The sequence below is a fragment of the Hemitrygon akajei genome, chromosome 3 (assembly GCF_048418815.1).
Source record: "Hemitrygon akajei chromosome 3, sHemAka1.3, whole genome shotgun sequence".
NCBI lineage: Eukaryota > Metazoa > Chordata > Chondrichthyes > Myliobatiformes > Dasyatidae > Hemitrygon > Hemitrygon akajei.
This window is the reverse complement of record NC_133126.1, coordinates 199,602,472-199,624,797: the sequence shown is the minus strand read 5'-3', so window position 1 is coordinate 199,624,797 and position 22,326 is coordinate 199,602,472. Positions and strand designations below refer to the sequence as shown.

General features: G+C 44.8%; 1 protein-coding gene across 2 annotated transcripts in view; it reads right to left on the bottom strand.

Annotated features, from left to right (window-relative positions):
* tnfsf10 (TNF superfamily member 10) overlaps positions 1–17,445 on the bottom strand; it is a 38,862-nt gene extending 21,417 nt beyond the window's left edge. Inside the window, exon 1 of one of the 2 annotated variants that reach the window (XM_073041699.1) lies at positions 17,230–17,445. In XM_073041699.1, the coding sequence (XP_072897800.1) occupies positions 17,230–17,352 (123 nt within the window). In that variant the 5' untranslated portion in view covers positions 17,353–17,445. The other variant, XM_073041700.1, reaches the window with a different exon arrangement.
* Positions 17,446–22,326: the final 4,881 nt, after the last annotated feature.

Genomic DNA, 22,326 nt, shown 5'->3' with positions numbered 1-22,326 from the left:
GCTCCTGAGCCTGGCGGGTGCAATCCAACACTCCTGCACCTCCTGGTAGCAATGCGGAGAGAGACCAGTCAATGCAGGCAGTCAGCACCGAATACCTGTTTATTTACTTTTGTCCTGTTGATGTTAATCTTACTCAACACTTTAATCGGCACAGAGTAAAGGCTGATTTATACTTGTGCGCACAGCCTACGCCGTAGCCCTAATTTTCACCTCTGCATCGCTCTACGTCGTAGCGAGCATGCACTGGTGTGCGCCAAAACACTAGTTGGCGGTGGAGTTTCTATGCCACTGTGTTGAGCTTCTTCGTGACAGACATGGACGAGGAAATGCATTTCAAACATTTTCGCATGTTGGCAGGCAGATTTGATGATTTGGTTCATCTATTCCGCACTGGTGTACAGACATGGCGGAGAAGAAGCAACCAGAAATACGATGCTACCAAGCGGACCAATCACAGTTGTTGCGGTCTGCGTTGCCGCGACGCGCGAGTAACTTTTCTGGAGAGGTGCACGTCACCGTACGGTGTAGGTACGGCATAGGGTACATGGTACCTACGGTTGTACAAGTATAAATCAGCCTTAAAGGAGCCGACCGCAGGTTTGTCTTCCGTTACCAGGCCTTGATCCAGCGATGGCCAGCCCAGCTGTATTTATACTTAAGAGATTAGCTCTCCGAATCCCCCAGGAGATCACAAAAGTGTCTGATTGTTTAGTCGGCTGAAAAGTACTTCCTTAAAAGGGAAATTACAGGCCAGAGACTGCAACAATGCCAGTTTAGATGAAGTATATCTAGAAAAAGAAAAGCATCTTGTAGTTCAGTGAGGTGTGTGCAACACATTGCCCTGGGTTGCTTCTGCCATCTGGTCTGCAGCCACTCCCAAAAGCTTCCACATCTTTCCTTTTAATGAGGCAGCCAGAAGTGAACACAATATTCCCAGTCTGGTCTAACCAGGGTTTCATAAAGTGTGACATTAGCTCGTGACTCTTGATCTCAATTCTCTGACCAATGACGGCCAACACACCAAACACCTTCCTACCCAGCCTTTCAACGTGCATGGCAACTCTGAGGAACCTGTGGACATGGACACCAAGATCCCTCTGTTCCTCCACACTGATAAGATTCCTGCCACTAATCCTGTGATCTGCCTTCATCTGACCTTCCAAAGTGAATCGTTTCACACACGTCAAGAAATCTGTTGTTTGTGGCAGCAGAACACTGCAATACATAAAAATACTACAAGTTACAACACGGAATAGAAGGAATAAATAAGGAGTGCAAAAACAGTAAAATGGAGATTTTGTTCTTTTGCGGAGGAGTACTGTGTATGCGCAGGAGGTAATCTTCTGCTTACAGTCGAGGTCAGCTTTCGTGGACCTTGGTCAACTTGAACCTTGAATTCAAGTTCAGGTTTAATGTCATTCCACTGTACACAAGCATACCGCTACGCCAGAAACTTGTTCTCAGGGCAGAAATGGCTAACTCCAGAGCAGAAAACTTTAAGGTGATAGTAGGAAGGTATAAGGGAGATGTGCTTTTTGCACAGAAAGTGGTGAGTGTGTGCAACACCCCGGCAGAGGTGGTGGTAGAGACAGATATATTAGGGAGATTTAAGAGACTCTTAAATGATAGGTGATAGAAAAATGGAGGCGTGTGTGGGAGGGAAGGGTGAGACTGATCTTGGAGTAGGTTAAGAGGTCGGCACAATTTTGTGGGCCCAAGGGCCAGTACTGTTCTATGTTGGGTGACAAAATGCAGAATAGAGTTACAATTATGGAGAGAGTGCAGTGCAGGAAGAGAGATAAGGTCCATGACAAGGTAGAATGAGAGATGAAGAGTTCATTTCTACTGCAGAGGACTATAAAACACTACTGATACCAGCTGTCCTTCAGCCTCATGGTGCATGTTCTCAAGCCAGTGATGTTTCAGGCCGAGACCCTTCGCCAGCACTGGAAAGGAAGCGGGCAAAAGCCAGAATAAGAGAATAAGGAAGTTCTTGATCTTATATATACCTTCTCTAGAGGCACCACCACCCTCCATAGACATAATGCCTAGAGTTGCACATAAGACCATAAGGCTTAGGAACAAATATAGAACGTATAAGGCTTAAGGCCTGGAGATACAAGCAGCACATTCTATGGTACACCCAACTCCAGACACTCTACTCCAGAGATTGTGTGAGGTGAAGATTATGGTAAATTTTATATTCTAATTCCAAGATCAAGATTGAAGTTCCTGGGTATCAACATCTCTGAAGATCTATCCTGGGCCCAAAATATTGGGGAATGTATGATAATGCACTTTGGTAAAAGGAGCAATATTAAGGACTATTCTCTAAATGGGGAGAAGGTTCAAACATCAGAGGTACAGAGGGACTTAGGAGTCCTCATGTACAACTTCCAAAAGGTCTATTGACAGGTTGTCATTGGAATGAATGCCAACATTGAATGCAATATTGGCATTCATTTCAAGGGGAATAAAATATAAAAGCAAGGAGAGAATACCGAGGCTGTATTTGGAATGTTGTCAACAGTTTTGGGCCCCAAATCTCAAAAATAATGAGTTGTCATTGGAGTGAGTCCAGAGAAGGTTCACGAGGATGATTCCAGGAATGAAAGGTTTAACATATGAGCAGCATTTGGGGCACTGGAATTCAGAAAAATGTGGGGGGATCTGTCTGAAACCTACCAAACGTTGAAAGGACTAGATAGGGTGGATGTGGAGAGGATGTTTTCTATGGTGAGAGTATCCAGAACCAGAGGGCACAGCCTTAACGTTGAGGGGCAACCTTTTAGAACAGAGTTAATGAGGATTTTTTTTAGCCAGATACTCTGTGGATACTCTGTGGAATACTCTGCTACAGACTGCAGTGGAGACCTCGTCTATGGGTATATTTAAGGCGAAAGTTGATAGTTTCCTGATTGGTCAGGGCATCAAAGGATATGGCGAGAAGGTAGTGTATGGGGTTAAGTGGGATCTGGAATCAGCCATGATGGAATGGTGGAGCAGAGTGGATGGCCTAATTCTGCTCCTATGTTTTATGGTCTTATATTGATGCAATCACACAGAAGACATGGCAGCAGATATATTTCACAAGGAGGTTCAGGATACTTGGTTTACCACTGAAGGCACTGACAAATTTCTACTGACGTACCATGGAGAGTATTGATGTTGAGGGGCCACAGGATCAGAAATAGCTGCAGAATTTTCAAACTCAGACAGCTCCATCATCAAAGATATCTTCAAAAGATGATGCCTCAAAAAGGCCACATCCATCATTATGGACCCCCATCACTCAGGACATGCCTATTCTTGTTGCCACCCATGAAGGAAGAGGTTCAGGAGCCTGAAGACACACTCAACATTTCAGGAACAGCTTCTTCCCATCCACCATCAGATTTCTGAATGGACAATGAACCCATGTACAGTACCTCACAATTTTCTGCTCTTTTGGCACTAATTATTTATATTTAATTTTTCTATATACTGTATATACAGTGCCTATAAAATGTATTCACCCCTGAGATGTTTTCATGTTTTACAACATTGAATCACTGTGGATTTAATTTGGCTTTTTTGACACTGATCAACAAAATATTGAGATTCTTGTGTCAAAGTGAAAACAGATCTCTACAAAGTGATCTAAATTAATTACAAATATAAAATACAAAATAATTAATTGTATAAGTATTCTTCCCTTTTAATATGACACACCAAATTTTCACTGGTGCAGCCAAGTGGTTTTGGAAGTCACATAATTAGCCAAATGGAGATCACCTGTGTAGTCAAGGTGTTTCAATAGATTGTATTAAAGATACACCAGTATCTGGAAGGTCCAACTGCTGGTGAGTCAGTGTACTGGCAAAAACTACACCATGAAGACAAAAGAACACTCCAAGCAACTCCACAAAAAGGTCATTGAAAAGCAAAAGTCAAGAGGTGGATACAAGAAAATTTCTAAATCCCTGAATATCCTTTGGAGTACAGTTAAGTCAATCATCAAGAACTGGAAAGAATATGGCACAGCTGTAAATCTGCCTAGAGCAAGCTGTCCTCAAAAACTGAGTGTCCATGCAAGAAGGGGATGAGTGAGGGAGGCCACCAAGGGATCTACAACAACTCTGGAGGAGTTACAAGCTTCAGTGGCTGAGATGGGAGAGACCGTGCATACAACAACTGTTGCCCGGGAGATTCACCAGTCACAGCTTTATGGGAGAGTGACAGAGGGCATGTGGGAGATTTTGAAGTCAGCTGGAAGAAGATTCTAAGGGCTGATGAAATCAAAATTGAGCTTTTTGTCCATCAGACTAAATGCTATGTATGGCATGAGCCAAACATCACACATCATCAAAAACACACCATCCCTACTGTGAAGCATGGTGGTGGCTGTAACATAATGTGGGGATGCTTCACTGCAAATGGCCCTGGAAGGCTCGTGAAGGTAGAGGGTAAAATGAATGCAGCAAAACACAGGGAAATCCTGGAGGAAGATATGAAAACTTCCAGGAGGGTGGTGAATACTTTTTTTTATATAGGCACTGGAAATTTGCTGTAGTAATTTATAGCTTTTCACTGTATTGCAATACACTGCTGCTGCCAAACAACAAATTTCACGACATATGCCGGGATATTAAACCTGGTTCTCATTCTGATTCTACAATTTAAGTTTATTGTCATACAGCCATACACATGTGTACCACCAAACTAAACAACATTCCTCCGGACAACACAACACATAAAGTAATGTTACCACAAATATTGAAAAGCCCAGATAGAGAGGATGTGAAGAGAATGTTTCCAATGGTGAAGGAGTCATGGACCAGAGGGCACAGCCTCAGAATAGAGGAACTTCTCTTCAGAATAGAGGTGAAGAGGGATTTCTTTAGCCAGAGGCTGGTGAATCTGCGAAATTCATTACCACACATTCCTGTGGAAGCCAAGCCATTCAGTTCATTTAAAGCTTTTGTTAATAGGTTCTTGATTAGTAAGGGTGTCAAGTGGTATGGGGAGAAAGGAGAAGAATGGGGTTGAGAGGGATAATAAACCAGCTATGATAGAATGGTGGAATAGACTCAATGGGCTGAATGGCCTAAATCTACTCCTGTGTCTTATGGGCTAAGGTAAAGGTGAGCTGTAGGATGTTTTGGCCCTGGCTGCTGGCTCCCGCTTGAGTAAATTTTTGCCACAACAGGGTCTGCTGATCCATCTCCTCAACACGATGCTGACGAGGCCTAATTTGGAGTGTTGTGTGCAGTTTTGATCGCCCACCTACAGGAAAGATATCAATAAGATTGAAAGAGTACAGAGGAAATGTACAAGGATGTCGTGTTGCCAGGACTTGAAGACCTGAGTTATAGGGAAAAGTTCAATAGGTTAGGGACTTTACTCCCTGGAGCGTAGGAGAAGGAGGGGAGGTTTGATAGAGGTATACAAAATTATGAGGGGCATAGATAGGGTAAATGCCAATGGGCTTTTTCCACTGATGCCGGGGGAGACTGCAACTGGAGGTCATAGGTTACAAGTGAAAGGTGAAATATTAATGGGAAACCTGTGGAGGAACTTCTCCACTCTGAGGGTGGTGAGAGTGTGGAACGAGCTGTCAGTGCAGCTGAGGGATTTCAACACTTACGAGACCTTTGTATGGGTATATGGAAGGGAGGGGTATGGAGAGATATGGTACAGAAACAGGTCATGGGACTAGGCAGATTACTATTTTAGCATAGACCAGATGGCCCAAAAGGCCTGTTTCTGTGTTGGACTGCTCTATGACAATGCCTGGGGGCATGTACAGGTAGGCATGTATAAGACAAGCCAAGTATCATCACTGTGAGTGGTAAAAATTATTACTGTCACGTGTAACGAGTTACAGTGATGAACTTTGTGTAGCGTGCTGTCATTTCACCCTATCACGGGAATTGAACCCTGATCTTCAGATCGATGGTGTTGTAAACCAGTATGTTATCCTCCACACTGCCGTGCCGCCTGCTCTGATGTCTCCAGCAAACCTCTACATTGAATCAGTTAGTCCTGACGAAGGGTCTCGGCCCAAAACGTCGACTGTGCTTCTTCCTATAGATGCTGCCTGGCCTGCTGTGTTCCACCAGCATTTTGTGTGTGTTGCTTGAATTTCCAGCATCTGCAGATTTCCTCGTGTTTACATTGAATCAGAATCAGGTTTAATGGCACTGGCACATCTCGTGAAATTTGTTGTGAATTACAGTAAGGACATATATATTTTAAATAGTTAAGTTAAATAAGTAGTGCAAAACAAATAGAAATAAAAAAGTAGTGAGGTAGAGTTCATGGGTTCAACATCCATTCAGCAATCAGATGGCAGAGGGGAAGAAGCTGTTCCTGAATCATTGAATTTGTGCCTTCAGGCTTCTGTACCTCCTTCTTAACGGTAGCAATGAGAACAAAGTGGGATCTGGCTGATGGGGGTAATGGTGGATGCTACCTTACATGCCACTTAACCAATGCCAAAAACAATAACTGATTGCAGAGTAAATGACCATGAACACTTACCCAATGCCTCTAATTCTCCCATCACCCACCCACAACCCACCAACCCCGCACCTCTGGGACGTGGGAGGAAACCAAAGCACCTGAGAGAAATCCACACATGCAAACTCCGCATCCAGGATTAAGGTTGGATCTCTGGAGCTGTGAGAGAGCAACTCTTTCCCCCAAGCGGACCCTCTCTACCTCGTCCCTCTCTCTCATCGCCCTCTCCTGCCTGCTTTCCTCCTCCCCTCCCGCTCTCCCTCACCCCTCTCTCACTCTCCCCTCAACCCCTCTCTCTTCCCTACCCTCTCTCCCCCTCACTCCTCTCTCTCCACCCTCACCCCCTCTGTCCCTCACTCACACCCTCACCCCCTCTCTCTCTCTACCTTCTCTTTCTCAGTCTCACACTCTCTCACACCCTCACTCTCCCTGCCCCCCCATCTCACACCCTCTATATCCCTCACCGTCTCTCTCACTCTCACACCCTCACTCTCTCCCCACCCCCCTCTCTCCCTCTCTCGGGTATAAACAATAGAATTGTGTGCAGTTGGATGTAACTGATCTACAAGGATAGAATTTCCAGCCCTGTGTCACAAACAATGGACCCATTCAATGGCCCACGTCTTCAGAACTGTTCTCTGAAAACATCACCTCTCCAAGGTCGAGCATCTCAGGTGTCAGGCTACATCTGTTAAACTAAGGGATTAGTTTTAGTGTATTTCATAACATTTGTGTCAACACCAACAGTCTGAGGATGTGCTGAGGGCAGCCCGCAGTGCCACCCTGCTTCTGGCACCAACAGACCGTTCCACAACTTGCCCGCACATCTTTGGGGTGTGGGAGGAAACTGGAATACCACACGGTCACTTCTCCCCACGCAGTCACGGGGAGAGCGTGCAAACACCTTACAGACAGCGGCAGGAACTGAGCCCCGATCGTGCTGTAAGGCGCTACGCTAACCGCTACGTCTCGACACTGCCTTATGGACACAGTGAGGAAAATGGAGTGTGCTGTGGCCACAGTTCTGAAGACCCCTCTCTAGACCAGAGGGGTCCTCATCTCCCTGGGGACAGGACGTCCCACTGTGGAGGAATAGAGACAGGCACACAACTCTCTCATGCCTTTCACTGCTCAACAAGCCTCACAACCAACTGCACAGCACCTCACATATTTTTATAATATTTATACTAGGAATTTTTAGAAAAAAAATTGAAAAAATCACAGACTTTGGATTTTATTTATCAATTGAAGTGTGTAATGAAATACAGTACGACAAAGAAGATCTTTCACGTTTCATAAACCTTTTCTCGTCTATCTTTACTCCAGCTGGGTGGAAACAAAGTCTATGTGCGTGGGAACATTTCAGTTACCGTGTGGCTGCACACCAACATAGCTCACACAGCTGTCACAACCAGTGTGTGAGCCACAAACCCGCCACTTCCCCAACCTTTAATATCTTTTGTTCACAACCTTGAGTAATTGCTGCACGGAAAGTGGTTATTCCACTAACAGCTTCTACAACTGGAAGCTCAATCGCAGAATTTTAATTGATACACCCAGAAACGACTGCTTAGCTTAGAAGGAACACGGATGGCCTGGCCCAGATGGTGAGGATCTTTCACGTTTCATAAACTTTTTTCTCGTCTATCTTTACTCCAGCTGAGTGGAAACAAGGTCTGTGTGAGTGGGAGCATTTCAGTTACCGTGTGGCCACACGCCAACACAGCTCACACAGCTGTCACAACCAGTGTGTGACCCACAAACCCGCCACTTCAAAATGGATCAACACACACAAAATGCTGGTGGAACACAGCAGGCCAGGCAGCATCTATAGGGAGAAGCACTGTCAACGTTTCGGGCCGAGACCCTTCGTCACGACTAGACGAAGGGTCTCGGCCCGAAACGTCGACAGTGCTTCTCCTTATAGATGCTGCCTGGCCTGCTGTGTTCCACCAGCATTTTGTGTGTGTGTTGTTTGAATTTCCAGCATCTGCAGATTTCCTCATGTTTGCACTTCAAAATGAATGTTGCCTTTTGAGTCAACTCCTCTAGTAGAAACTACTGAGAGTGGGGAGGGATGTATTGGACAAAGCCCACTACTCTCTGCAGCTTCTCACATTCCTGCACGTTCAAAGTGCTGTACCAGACTGTGATGCATCAGTCCATTCTGTATCTGTAGAAGGTTGTTAGAGTGTTCAGTGACAAGCTGAACCTCCGTTGGATCTCTGCTTACTTTCTGATCCTTAGGGATTTTCCGGGAACCAGGAATGATGAGCAGTCTTAATTCCAAGATTTCAGTTTATTTTAGAGCACAAACAAACACAGAAATACTAAGAAAACTAAATAAAGAGCTGAGAAACGATGCTATGAGGGGAATTCATGCTAAAGAATAAAAATGGCACTTCCAAAAAATCCATTACTTTTATAGATAAGATAGAGAAACTCCTTAGACAGAAATAAATTAGTTAGTAGGCTACATCATTTAAACATTACATCATGTGGCTAATGTGCTGATACTTAGCCAACAAAAAATTGGAAAGTATATAAAACATAGAAATCTACGGCACATTACAGGCCCTTCAGCCCACAATGTTGTACCGACCATGTAACCTACTCTAGAGACTGCCTAGAATTTCCCTAGCACATAGCCCTCCATTTTTCTAAGCTCCATGTACCTATCTATTGTATCCACTTCCACCACCACTGCCGGCACTGCATTCCACGAACCCACCACTCTCTGTGTGAAAAACTCACCCCTGACATCCCCTCTGTACCTATTTCCAAGCATCATAAAATTATGCCCCCTCGTGTTAGGCATTTCAGCCCTGGGAAAAAGCCTCTGACTATCCACATGATCAATGCCTCTCATCATCTTATACACCTCTATCAGGTCAACTCTCATCCTCCGTTGCTCCAAGGAGAAAAGACCGAGTTCATTCAACCTATCCTCATAAGGCATGCTTCCCAATCTCCTCTGCACCCCTTCCATAGTTTTCACATCAATCCTATAGTGAGGCGACCAGAACTGAGCACAGTACTCCAAGTGGGGTCTGAGCAGGGTCCTATATAGCTGAAACATTACCTCTCAGCTCTTAAGCTCAATCCCATGGTTGATGAAGACCGTACGCCTTCTTAACCACAGAGTCAAGCTGCACAGCAGCTTTGAGTGTCCTATGGACTCAGACCCTAAGATCCCTCTGATCCTCCACACTGCCAAGAGTCTTGCCATTAATGCTATATTCTGCCATCATATTTGACCAACCAAAATGAACCACCTCACACTTATCTGGGTTGAACTCTATCTGCCACTTCTCAGCCCAGTTTTGCATCCTATCGATGTCCCGCTGTAACCTCTGACAGCCCTCCACACTATCCACAACACCCCCAACCTTTGTGTTCTCAAAGTGATAAACCGTTAGTTTAGCTGCTATACGGCTTTCTGCCAGTGAGCGTGAAAAATGCACCAGTTTGAAAAGTACAAGTGTTATAAAAAGTGGTTCCTAAATAAATTAAAGATGCTGGCTTGCCCTCCTTGTGAGGCGAGGACACATCCACCTGCACAGCCTCTGTCCACACTCCCTGCTGCCTCAGTAAAGCAGCTACTTTATTCAAAGACCCTTCCCAACCCAGACGTACCCTTCTCCCCCACCGGGTGGAAAATACAAAACCCTGAAAGCACATGCTACTATTGAACTGTCCCTAGGTCTATACCAGAAAACTTAAATCCAGAGTTTTAATTAATACACTCCGCATCGATCGCTGTTTATGTACATTTTACCGTTAATACTGTGTTGCATGAAGTACAATAAGCAATCAACCCTACAACAGAGTCATTCTGAACATTCTTATAAAAACAGTGTTTAATCTTACACTGAACTTGGGCTGTTCTTGTGAATGCTACTTATCTGATGCCCTGTACCTATTGCAAATGAGCTTACCGACACAAAAGGTGCATAGCAAGTTCAGCTTCCCACTCCCATTCCGATATGTTGGTCCATGGCCTCCTCTATGGCCAAGATGAGGCCACACTCAGGTTGCAGGAGCAACACCTCATATTCCATCTGGGTGGCCCCCAACCTTATGACATGAACATCCATTTCTCTTACTTCCAGTAACTTCTCCCCCTCCCCATTCCCTCTTCTTCAATTCTCCACTCTGGCCTCTTACCTCTTTTCCTCACTTGTCTATTACCTCCCTCTGGTGCCCCTCCTCCTTCCCTTCCTCCCACGGTCCATTCTCATTTCATGTCAGATTCCTTCTTCTCCAGCCCTTTGCCTCTTCTACCTATATCTCCCAGTTTCTTACTTCATCCTGCCCTCCCCAAACACCCACCTTCCCCCTGTCCTGGTCTAACTTGTTACCAGAGCATCACACAAAATACTGCAGGAACGCAACGGGTCAGGCAGGGAAACAACAGTTGACTTTTATAGCAGAGACCCTTCATCAGGAAAGCAGCAATTAGTGCAATGCTTCACAATGCCAGCTGTAAGATTGGGGTTCAATTCCTGCCGCTGTCTGTTCAGAGTTTGTACTTTCTCCCTATCATCATGTGGGTTTCCACCGGGTGCTCCTGTATCCTCCCACATTCCAAGATCATAAGGTTAAGGTTGTGGGGATGTTACGTTGGCGCTATACAGTCCAGGTGAGATCACCAGTGATGTGTATACCGAGGAACTTGAAACAACTCATCCTTTCAACTGCATACCCATTGATGTTGATCGGGCCGAACCTGTCTCTGTTGCGTCTGTAATCCACAATCAGCTCTCTTGTTTTGGCACCAGTGTGTCAGGGTGTCAACCTCTCCTCTGTAGGCTGTCTCATCACCACTAGAAATAAGGCTGATCAAAGTCGTGTCAATTGTGAATTTGATGCGCAGATTGGAGCTGTGTGGTAGTGCAGTCGTGGGGTGGACGAAGGGACTCGGGACACAACCCGGGGTCACCTGTATTGAGAGTCAGAGGGGCAGAGGTGAGGGAACCCATCCTTACCACCTGTCAGCAATCGGATACAAAATCTAGGATCCAGCTGCACAAGGCGGGATGCAGGCCGAGGTCTCTGAGCTCCTGTCAAGTGTGGAGGGAATTATGCTGTTGAATGTTGAACTGTAGTCAAGGAACAGCATTCTAATGTATGCATCCCTCTTCTCCAGGTGAGTGCGGACACTGTGTAGTGCTGTGGCTATGGTGTCATCGGTAGACCGGTTCCATCGGTAGGTGAATTGTAGGCGGTCCAGTGTGGGTACTAGCATGCTGCAGATATAGATTTTAACCGGCTTCTAAAAACATCTGCTTGTAATTGAGGTGATTGTGACAGGGCGCCAATCGTTCAGGCGTGCTACCTTGGTTTTTTTTTTGGGTACAGGGACAGTTTGAAATTGGAGGGCAGTACACGCAGGGAGAGGGAGAGATTAAAAATGTCCTGAGCACACCAGTCCACTGTTCAGCACACACTTTGAGGATGTGTCCTGGCCTGCCGTCCAGCCCCGCTGCCTCGTGGCTGTTGATACATTGGATTGCTCTACTTATCTCAGCCTCGGAGATGACCAAGGTGCAGGTCTCTGTGGTGGCTCTCCTCGGGGGTTCAATCCGATCAACCTCGAATCGAGCGTAAAAAACATTTAGCTCATCTGGGAGCCGGGTGGCAATGTTGGCTGTACTGCTGTATTTCCTCTTGAAGACCGTGATGGTGTGCAGTCCTTGCCATACTCTGCACGTCTTTGTTGCAGAGCAGTGACTGGATTTTGGTCCCTGTGTTGCCATTGATGGTTCCACGTAAATCATAGTGGCATCTCTTGAGCTCCTGTTGGTCTCCAGAGGCAAAGGCTTTATCCCTTGTGCTGAGAGCAACACACACTTAACTATCTATCCAAGGCTTCTGGTTTGAGTAGACCCAATTTTGGGGGAACAATGTCTTCAATGTATTTCCGAATCAAGCTTGTGACCACCTCCGTGTATTTGGAAATGCTCTCAGCTCAAAATACCTCCGGGTAACGCTATAAAGGAGTCTGTCCATCCTCCTCTGACCTCTCTCATTAAAGAGGCATTTTTGCCCACAGACCTGCCGCTCACTGGGTGTTTTCTTTTTATTTTTCACATTCTCTGTAAACTCCAGAGACTGTTGTGCATGAAAATTCCAGGAGATCAGCATTTTCTGAGATACTCAAACCACCCCATCTGGCACCAACAATTCAACAGTCAAAGTCACTTAGACCACATTTCTTCCCCAGTCTGATATTTGGTCTGAACAACTAAACCTCTTGACCATGTCTGCCTGTTTTCATGCATTGAGTTGCTGCCACATGATTGGTTGAATAGATATTTGTATTAATGAGCAGTTGTACAGGTGTGGCCACTGAGTGGACATTTACAGGTGTTGGGAATCTGCTGTAACACACGTAACATGCTGGAGGAACTCTGCAGGCCAGGCAGAGTCAGCAGAAAAGAATACAGTCAACGTTGAAGGGTTTCGACCTGAAACGTTGACTGTTCACTCTTTTCCATAGATGGTGAGTTCCTCCAGCATTTTGTGTGTGTTGTTAGGATTTCCAGCGTCTGCAGATTTTCTCTTGTTTTGTGATAGGAACATGCTGTGGTGTGTTGGTCACGGTGTGACATTCAACAACTACCAAGAATAAAAAAATATATAAAAATAAGTCAATGGTTAAAGTACAGACATGGAATAAAATGTGCATAAATGTCAGCATGGCAGCAGCATTATAAAAAGTGTGGGGAATAATCAGATTAACTGCATAGGGTAAGAAAGTCCTTGTCACCACTCAAGTCTCATCACAACTAAAGCGTCAAGAGCATTATACTGTTTACAAATGCACCTTATGCTAAACATCAATCTTCTAGAACATATTTTATTACTTTTTAATTTACTTAAGTAGTGCTAGGTTTTCAGTCGCATTGGAAAGGTGTTACTAACTGTACCGATGTTGGATGCAGTGATAGTGCTCAGCTGGAGCAGGCTGAAACGGGAGTATTCGAAAGCCCACATCGGAGCTGCTCGTACAAGTCCACTTTCTCGATGGCGCCTCGGCAGAATACTTAACAGCATTTAACACCATCGTTCCGACAGTCCTGACTGAAAAGCTCATGAGGCTTAGCCTCTGCAACCGGATCCTTGGCTTCCTAACCAGCTGACCACAATCTGTGCAGATTGCAAATAACATTTCCTCTTTGCCGAGAAACAACACTGGTGCCCTTCAGGGATGTGTGATTAGCCCATTACTCTCTCTACACCCATGACCATGGCACAGCTCGATTGCCATCTATAAATTTGCTGCTGTTGGCAGAATCTCAGACAGTGACGAGAGGACGTATTGGAGCTAGATATACCAGCTAGTTGAGTGGTTTTGCAGCAACAATCTTGCACTCAATATCAGTAAGACAAGAGAGCTAATCGTGACTTCGGGAAGGGTAAGACGAGGGAACACTAACCAATCCTTGTACAGGGACCAGAAGTGGAGAGAGTGAGCAATTTCAAATTGAGTGATAATATCTCAGAGAACCAACATATCAATGCAGCAATAAAGGCGACAAGTCGGAGGTTACATTTCGTTTGGAGGTTGAGGAGATTCCATTTGTCACCTAAAACACTCACACATTTCTACAGATGTACTGTGGACAGCATCCTGATAGGTTGCATCACCGTCTAGTATGGGGAGCAGGGATCTAGTGCACAGGATCACAGAAGGCTGCACAGAGCTGTAAAATTAGTCAGCTCCATCAGGGGCACTAGCATCCAGGACATCTTCAGGGAGCAGTGCCTCAAAAAGGTGGCTTCCATTATGAAGGATGCCACCACCCAAGACATGCCTTGTCCTGATTGCTACCTGAAACCTGAAGGCACACAGTCAATGATTCAGCATCTTCCCTCTTTGCCATCAGATTTCTGAATGGATATTGAACCCATAAACACTACTCATTACTTTATATTTCTATTTTTGCACTAATTTAATTAAACTACATATATATATATATGGATGTAATGTTAAAATTGTACATGGGATGTAATGTTAAAATTGTACAAGGCATTGGTAAGGCCAAATTTGGAATATTGTGTACAGTTCTGGACTCCGAATTATAGGAAAGATATCAATAAATTAGAGAGAGTGCAGAGACGATTTACTAGGATGTTACCTGGGTTTCAGCACTTAAGTTACAGAGAAAGGTTGAACAAGTTAGGTCTCTATTCATTGGAGCGTAGAAGGTTGAGGGGGGATTTGATCGAGGTATTTAAAATGGTGAGAGGGATAGATAGAGTTGACGTGAATAGGCTGTTTCCATTGAGAGTAGGGGAGATTCAAACGAGAGGACATGATTTGAGAGTTAGGGGGCAAAAGTTTAAGGGAAACACGAGGGGGTATTTCTTTACTCAGAGAGTGATAGCTGTGTGGAATGAGCTTCCTGTAGAAGTAGTAGAGGCCAGTTCAGTTGTGTCATTTAAGGTAAAATTGGATAGGTATATGGACAGGAAAGGAGTGGAGGGTTATGGGCTGAGTGCGGGTAGGTGGGACTAGGTGAGATTAGAGTTCGGCACGGACTAGGAGGGCCGGAATGGCCTGTTTCCGTGCTGTGATTGTTATATGGTTATACACACACACACACACACATATACACACTTTCTGTAATTCACAGTTGTTTTTTTCCCATATTATCATGTACTGCACTGTACTGCTGCTGCAGTCGACAGATGCCGAAGATATTAACCCTGGTTCTGATTTGTTCATGGTAATATTACTTGATATGCTGAGTGCCTGGAGAAAGATGGTGTGAATGTTTTTTGTTTCAATAGCCCTTTTGAGTTTTCCAGCAGGGAGCTTTTGGAGAAGGCAGTTTGCGTTACAACATTCCATGATTCACACTGTTTACAGTCAATTGTTTCAAATGATAACACTGTCATCACTATTCAGAATGCACGCGAGCCCCTGCGGTGGCGTCTGGTCCCTGAAATCCCTCACTGTACCATGGACAGTGTTTGCCTGTGTGTGTGTGGAGGTGTAGGGGTGTGTGTGTGGGGGTGTAGGGGTGGGTGTGTGTGGGGGGGTGTAGGGGTGTGTGTGTGGGGGGGTGTAGGGGTGTGTGTGTGTGGGGGGGTGTAGGGGTGTGTGTGTGCACACACACGTACACAAGTCAGTGGAGGCCTCTGAAAATTCTCTGATGCTTTCAAGAGAGTTAGATAGAGCTCTTAAAGATAGCGGAGTCAAGGGATATGGGGAGAGGGCAGGAACGGGGTACTGATTGCAGATGATCAGCCATGATCACATAGAATGGCGGTGCTGGCTCGAAGGGCCGAGTGGTCTACCCCTGTACCTATTGTCTATTATACTGGAGAAATGGTTAAGCCATAATGTTATCGCTGAGTTCTAGGGCATTTATAGAGTTTCTGTCCATAGAGGGGAGAGGCCGCTCGGATCAGGATACAAAAACAATGAGAGGGGCTTTGGACGTTTCCGAGCTGACTTCCGTAGTGATTAGAGCGTTGTTTATTGCGGGATATGGCCTCAGTTAACCACAACAACCGATTCCTTCCATAAAGAGAACAGGGAACACGAGTGAATCTGCAGGTGCTGGAAATAAATAAAAACACAAAATGCTGGCAGAACTCAGCAGGCCAGACAGCATCAGTTTCGTCACTACCTCCTCCCATAGATGCTGAGTTCTGCCAGCATTTTGTGTCCTTCCATAAAGAGAACGGAGTTCTGTTTTGAAAAGTAAGGAAGTCTTGTTATTTACTTTGCAGAAAGTTTTAAAAATCCGCCCCAGGGATGAGGAACAGCCTGGAGTTTCGGCAGAGTAGGCAGCTGGTGTCTGATTAAATGATAATTAAACTTGAATTTACGCCCGTGTCTTCGCTGATTGTTAATTACAGGCAATTTTGCGAAATTGTTCTGGTGTCGTGGGCGGCGCCCTTGGCACGAACAGAACCCTCAGAGAAACCAAAACAGTTCACCGAAAACGGACAAAATCCTTGTTTTCCCTCCTCCCGGTCTTCTCTTCTAACAGCGATCAGCGAGAAGGTACAGGAACCTGAAAACCCACATCAGAAACAGCTTTTCCCTGTCTGCCATCGGAATTGGAACACCACTTCCTTATTTTACTCACTTGTTTGTACAAGTGTTAGGGCAGTGTTATATTTTCAAATGTTTCCCATTTTGCGCGAATTTGTAAAAGTCTCTGGACTCTAACGTGTGCAGAGATTGTAAAGACCGTAAAGATATGGGAGCAGAGTTGGGCCATTCGGCCCATCGGGTCTGTTCCGCCATTCGATCATAGCTAATTTTTTCCCCTCTCAACCCCATTCTCTTCCCTTCTCCTCGTAACATTTGACAACCCTTACTAATCAATTATTAATAAAATATTTGTCAGTTTCATTGTGTTGCAATGTACTGTTGCCGCAAATCAACAAATTTCATGACATGTCCGTGATATTAAAACTGATTCTGAGAAATGGCAAAAAGGCTTCCGTTATAGTTCCACGTTGTGCATCAGATGTGGAACTTTAACGTTCCATATTTAAAGTGTAATTAAATACTTAATGCGAAACAAAGAACGTTGCATAAACTTTTGGAATTAAAATGCACAGCTCGGTCTTCGCCCCGTGCTTACCTTAACGGTGCTCAAGGTGTAAATGAACTGTCATTTCTCCCCTCCCTCGCCAGTATAATTTTTGCATGTACCAGCAGAGAGGTGGGGATGAGATTGTGAGGAGAAACCTTCCTACCTGTTTCAACTTGCAGCTGAAGTGCAGGTAGGTGAAGGTGAAACACAGAGCTTGCAGAGCGAGCAGAGACGCCAGCAAACAGCCGAGTCTCCGGCCGCTAACGAGACATTCGCCACCTCCCATGGCGGCAGTGAGACAGAGCCCTCGTTCCCTACCGACTCCCCTCAGAGGGAATGGGACTTCCTTCTCGATCGGTGATCCTTTGTGAGACACAGAAAGGGAGGGAAAGGAGGAGGAGTTGTAACAGATGGCGTGCAGAACCAAGAAAAACCCTTGGGCTTTGCAGGAAGGTTTCAGTTTCCTTTCCTGAATTTAAAAATTTCTTGTTTTGTGGAAGGAGACTATCTTTCCCAGTATGGCAAATTAAACTGTGTTCATGCATCAGCAAGTTTAGTGCAGCAGACACACATAAAATGCTGGAGGAACTCAGCAGGTCAGGCAGCATCTATGGAGACGAATAAAGACAACTAAACTTGAATCTTGTTCTAATTGTGATCTTTATTATAAAAGTTGTGTATAATTTATATTTTTCTTGTGAATACTGCTCACCTGACCCTCCGCACCTGCGATGCCACTGAGTGAGTTTTTCATTCTACCATGGATTTGTGTAGATGACAATAAACCCGACTTTGATCTCCCTCCCCTCTCTCCTCCCCACACAGATGCCACCCAAAGTGCTGTTTCAAAAATTTCCTGTTTTTAATTTCCGATTTCCCACATTTGAACTGGTTGCATTTTCGTTTACTCCAGAGTTAGAAACGTCATACTCTTGTTAAGTTTAAATCTGATTCTGAAACTTATTATCAAAGTACATATACAGTCCTGTGCCGAAGTTTTCAGTTTCAGGCCTCCATAGAGTCATTTTTGATATATAGATGTCAATGCACTGTAGCAGGGACCCGCTCGCAGACCAAGTACTGTGCCCACTCTGATATTTACTGAGTAGCAAATTCAGAGGGGTAACAAAGTCAGTGTCAAAGTTCAGGCAGAGATCAAAAATTCCAGAGAAATCCTAAAACCAGAATCAGGTAGAGCCAATATTCAGAGTTCAGATGGAAAGGCTCAGGAAAACTCACTGGCATAATTAGGTGAAAACACAGGACTGAAATACACGGAGCAATAAACAGAGAGGCAGGTGATAGGTGGAGCACAATGAGACAGGGGTGGCAGCAATACAGGTAATAATGAGAAACAGGTGAGAGGCGGAGTACTCAGTGACACAGGGGCCGGAGTAGAGCTGGAGCACACGTCAATACAAAACCACAGGCTGATAGCCAGGGGGAAAAACACACAAAAATACAGAGTTCTACTGGAGGTACTGACAGTAGAAACTTTTCATTATTTTTGAAAGTATCTTCACTTTACAGAAATTTTTTACATGTGCCTAAGACTTTTGCCCAGCACTGTATATCACCATATACTATCCTGAGATTCACTTTTTTGTGGGCATTCACAATAAATACAAATAAACACGAGAACCAGTGAGAAATTACACACAGAGACAACAAACTGTGCAAATACAAAAAGGAAAGAAAAGTGAATAAATTAGCAATAGGTATTGAGAACATGAGTTGAAGAGCCTTTGAAAATTGTTCTTATGAAAATGAGTCTATACATTGAGGAATCAGTTCAGTGCTGAGCTGAGTGAAGTTATCCATGCTGGTTCTAGATCCTGATGGTTGCGGGATAGTAGCTGTTCCTGAACCTGGCGATGTGAGTTCTGAGGCTCACTGTGAGAAGAGAGCATGGCCCGGATGGTGGGAGTCGCTGATGGTGGATGCTGCATTCCTGCGGCAGTGCACCATGAGGATGTGCTCAGTGGTGGTGAGGCCCTTGCCCATGACGGACTGGGCTGTATCCACTACTTTTGATAGACATTTCCACAAAGTGACCTCTAGCTTTGACAAGCTGCTATACGTGCACAGTGGAGAGAATCCTGACTGGTTGCATCATGGCCTGGTATAAAAACACTAGGAATGAAAAAGCCTACAAAAAAGTAGTGGATACAGTCTAGTCCGTCACAGAAAAGCATCTCCCTGATGGCAGTTTGGTGAATAGGTGACTGGTGGAGTCAGCGGTCATAACGTCCCTGATCCTGAACTTGATGCCCTGATGTAAGGAAAGGGTTAAATTCGATTCTTCCTTGGTATATGTTAAAGCATCTGGCACAAAATGTAAGTTTGTAGATCAAAATGGATTTAGTCTGGGGTGTGGGAAGGTTTTGCGAAAGTTCAAGGGAACCAGTCCACAGCTATTATTTGAGATCTAGCTTGAGTCGCTGTCTGCAGGTCTGAGAGTGGATTATGGAGGTAACAAACCTGTTAAATGGTCTTTCCTGCTCTACTTGTTCACATGTTCACATTTATTTTTATCATGTCGGTCCATGGCCCCCTCTACTACAACAATGAGGCCACACTCAGGTTGGAGGAGTGACACTGTTTGGTTAGCCTCCAACCTGATGACATGAACATCGATTTCTTGATCTTGCAGTAATGCCGGCCACCCCTCCCCCCAACTTTCACCATTCCCCTCACCTTATCTCCTTACCTACCCATTACCTCCCTCCCTTCCCATTCTTCCATAGTCTATGCCCTCTCCTATCAGATTCCCCTTTCTCCAGCCCTTTATCACTTTCACCAGCTCTTTACTTCACCTGTCACCTACCACCTTGTACTTCCTCCTCCTCTCCCCACCCCTTCTTACTCTGACTTCTCCCCTTTCCCTTCCAGTCCAGAAGAAGGGTCTCAGCCTGAAACATTGACAATTTACTCTTTTCTACAGATGCTGCCTGACCTGCTGAGTTCCTCCAGCATTTGTGTGTGTTGATTCTGATTCTGATTAAGATAATGAAAACACGTTTGTTTGGGAAGGGGAAGATGATTCAGCAGGTGGTGAGACCTCCTATGGAAAAGTATTAGAGCAAGCATCTTGAAGGGTTAAAAAGAGGCAATTTCTTTGTCCAAGAGGTAATCTTCTCTTAGGCTGATGGTGACCATATTTAAGTTTGGTACGACTGTTTGTATTCCCTATATTTGCTCAGTTAGGACAGTAGGGACGACAGACAGGATAGTGAAATTCTTCTCTTGCGGGATGTGGGGAGATCTCCAACTACAAATGTGAGAAGTGCATTCAGCTGCAGCTTCTAACAAACCACGTTAAGGAGTTGGAGCCAGAACTGGATGAACTCCGGATCATTTGGGAGGGTGAGGAGGTGATAGATAGAGGTGCAGGACACAGAAATCTGGGTAAGAGTCGGGAAGGGGAAAGGGGTTAAAGAGCCAGTGCAGAGTACCCCTGTCACCAATCCTCAAAAACAGGGAGATCACTTTGGATACTGTCAGGGGTATCACCACCAGAGGAAAGTCACAGTGGTTGGGTCTTGACTCTGAGTCTGACTCTATGACTCAGAAGGGAAGGGAGGAGAAGAAGTGAGTTGTGGTGATAGGGGATTCATTAATCAGGGCAACAGAAAGGAGGTTCTGTGGATGAGAACAAAATTCCAGGATGTTATATTGCCTCCATTTTTTGAGCTTGCAGTAATGCCCCTCCCCCACTTTCACCATTCCCCATTTCCGTTACCCTCTCTCATCTTATCTCCTTACTTACCCATTACCTCTCCCCCCTTCCCTTCCCTTTCTTCCATGGTCTCTGCCCTCCATCATAGGAAACATCCTTTCCACATCCACACTATCTGGTCCTTTCAACATTTGATAGGTTTCAATGACCTCCCCATACATTCTTCTAAATTCCAGTGAGAACAAACTCAAAGCTGCCAAACGCTCCACGTATATTAACCCCTTTTGCTGCATTCATTTTACCCTCTGCCTTCACAAGCCTTCCCCAGAGTGAAGCATCCCCACAGCATGATGCAGCCATCACCATGCTTCACAGTAGGGACGGTGTGTTTTTGATGATGTGTGGTGTTTGGCTCACGCCAAACACAGCGTTTAGTCTGATGGCCAAAAAGCTCAATTTCAATTTCATCAGCCCTTAGAATCTTCTTCCAGCTGATTTCAGAGTCTCCCATATGCCCTCTGGCACTCTCCCATAAAGCTGTGACTGGTGAAGCACCCGGGCAACAGTTGTTGTATGCACGGTCTCTCCCATCTCAGCCACTGAAGCTTGTAACTCCTCCAGAGTTGTCATAGATCTCTTGGTGGTCTCCTTCACTAGTCCCCTTCTTGCACAATCACTCAGTTTCTGAGGATGGCCTGTTCTAGGCAGATTTACAGCTGTGCCATATTCTTTCCATTTCTTGATGATTGGCTTAACTGTACTCCAAGGGATATTGAGTGATTTGGAAATTTTCTTGTATCCATCTCCTGACTTGTGCTTTTCAATAACTCTTTGCAGAGTTGCTTGGAGTGTTCTTTTGGTTTCATTTTTGTTTCATCAGACTGTGAAACCTTCTTCCAGCTGACTTCAAAGTCTTACACATGCCTTCTGGCAAACTCTAGCTGAGAGTTCATGTGACTTTTTTTCATAGGTGGCTCTATCTTTACCACTCTCTGATAAAGCCTCAACTGCTTTTCAATAGCTTTTTTTGTGGAGTTGCTTGGAGTGTTCTTTTGTCTTCACGGTGTAGTTTTTGCCAGGGTACTGACTCACCAGCAGTTGGATCTTCCAGATACAGGTGTGTTGTTACTACAATCAATTGAAACACCTTGACTGCGCACAGATCTCCATTTAATAAATCATGTGTCTTTTAACTGCACCAGTGAAGATTTGATGTGTCATATTAAAGAAGGTGCAATTAATTATTTTGTTTTATATTTGTAATTAATTTAGATCACCTTGTAGAGATCTTCCTCTGTTGAACAGTGTCAAAAAGCCAAATTAAATCCACTGTGATTCAATGTTGTAAAACAATAAAACATGAAAACTTCCAGCGGGGGGGGGGGGGGGGCGCTATAAGTATTTGATAGAATAGTCAGCAAGGCTTTGTGTGTGATAGGTCATGTCTAACCAATCTTATAGAGTTTTTCCAGGAAGTTACCAGGAAAGTTGATAAAGGCAAAGCAGTGGATGTTATCTACATGGACTTCAGTAAGGCATTTAACTAGGTTCTTCATTGGAGGCCAGTCAAGAGGGTTCAAT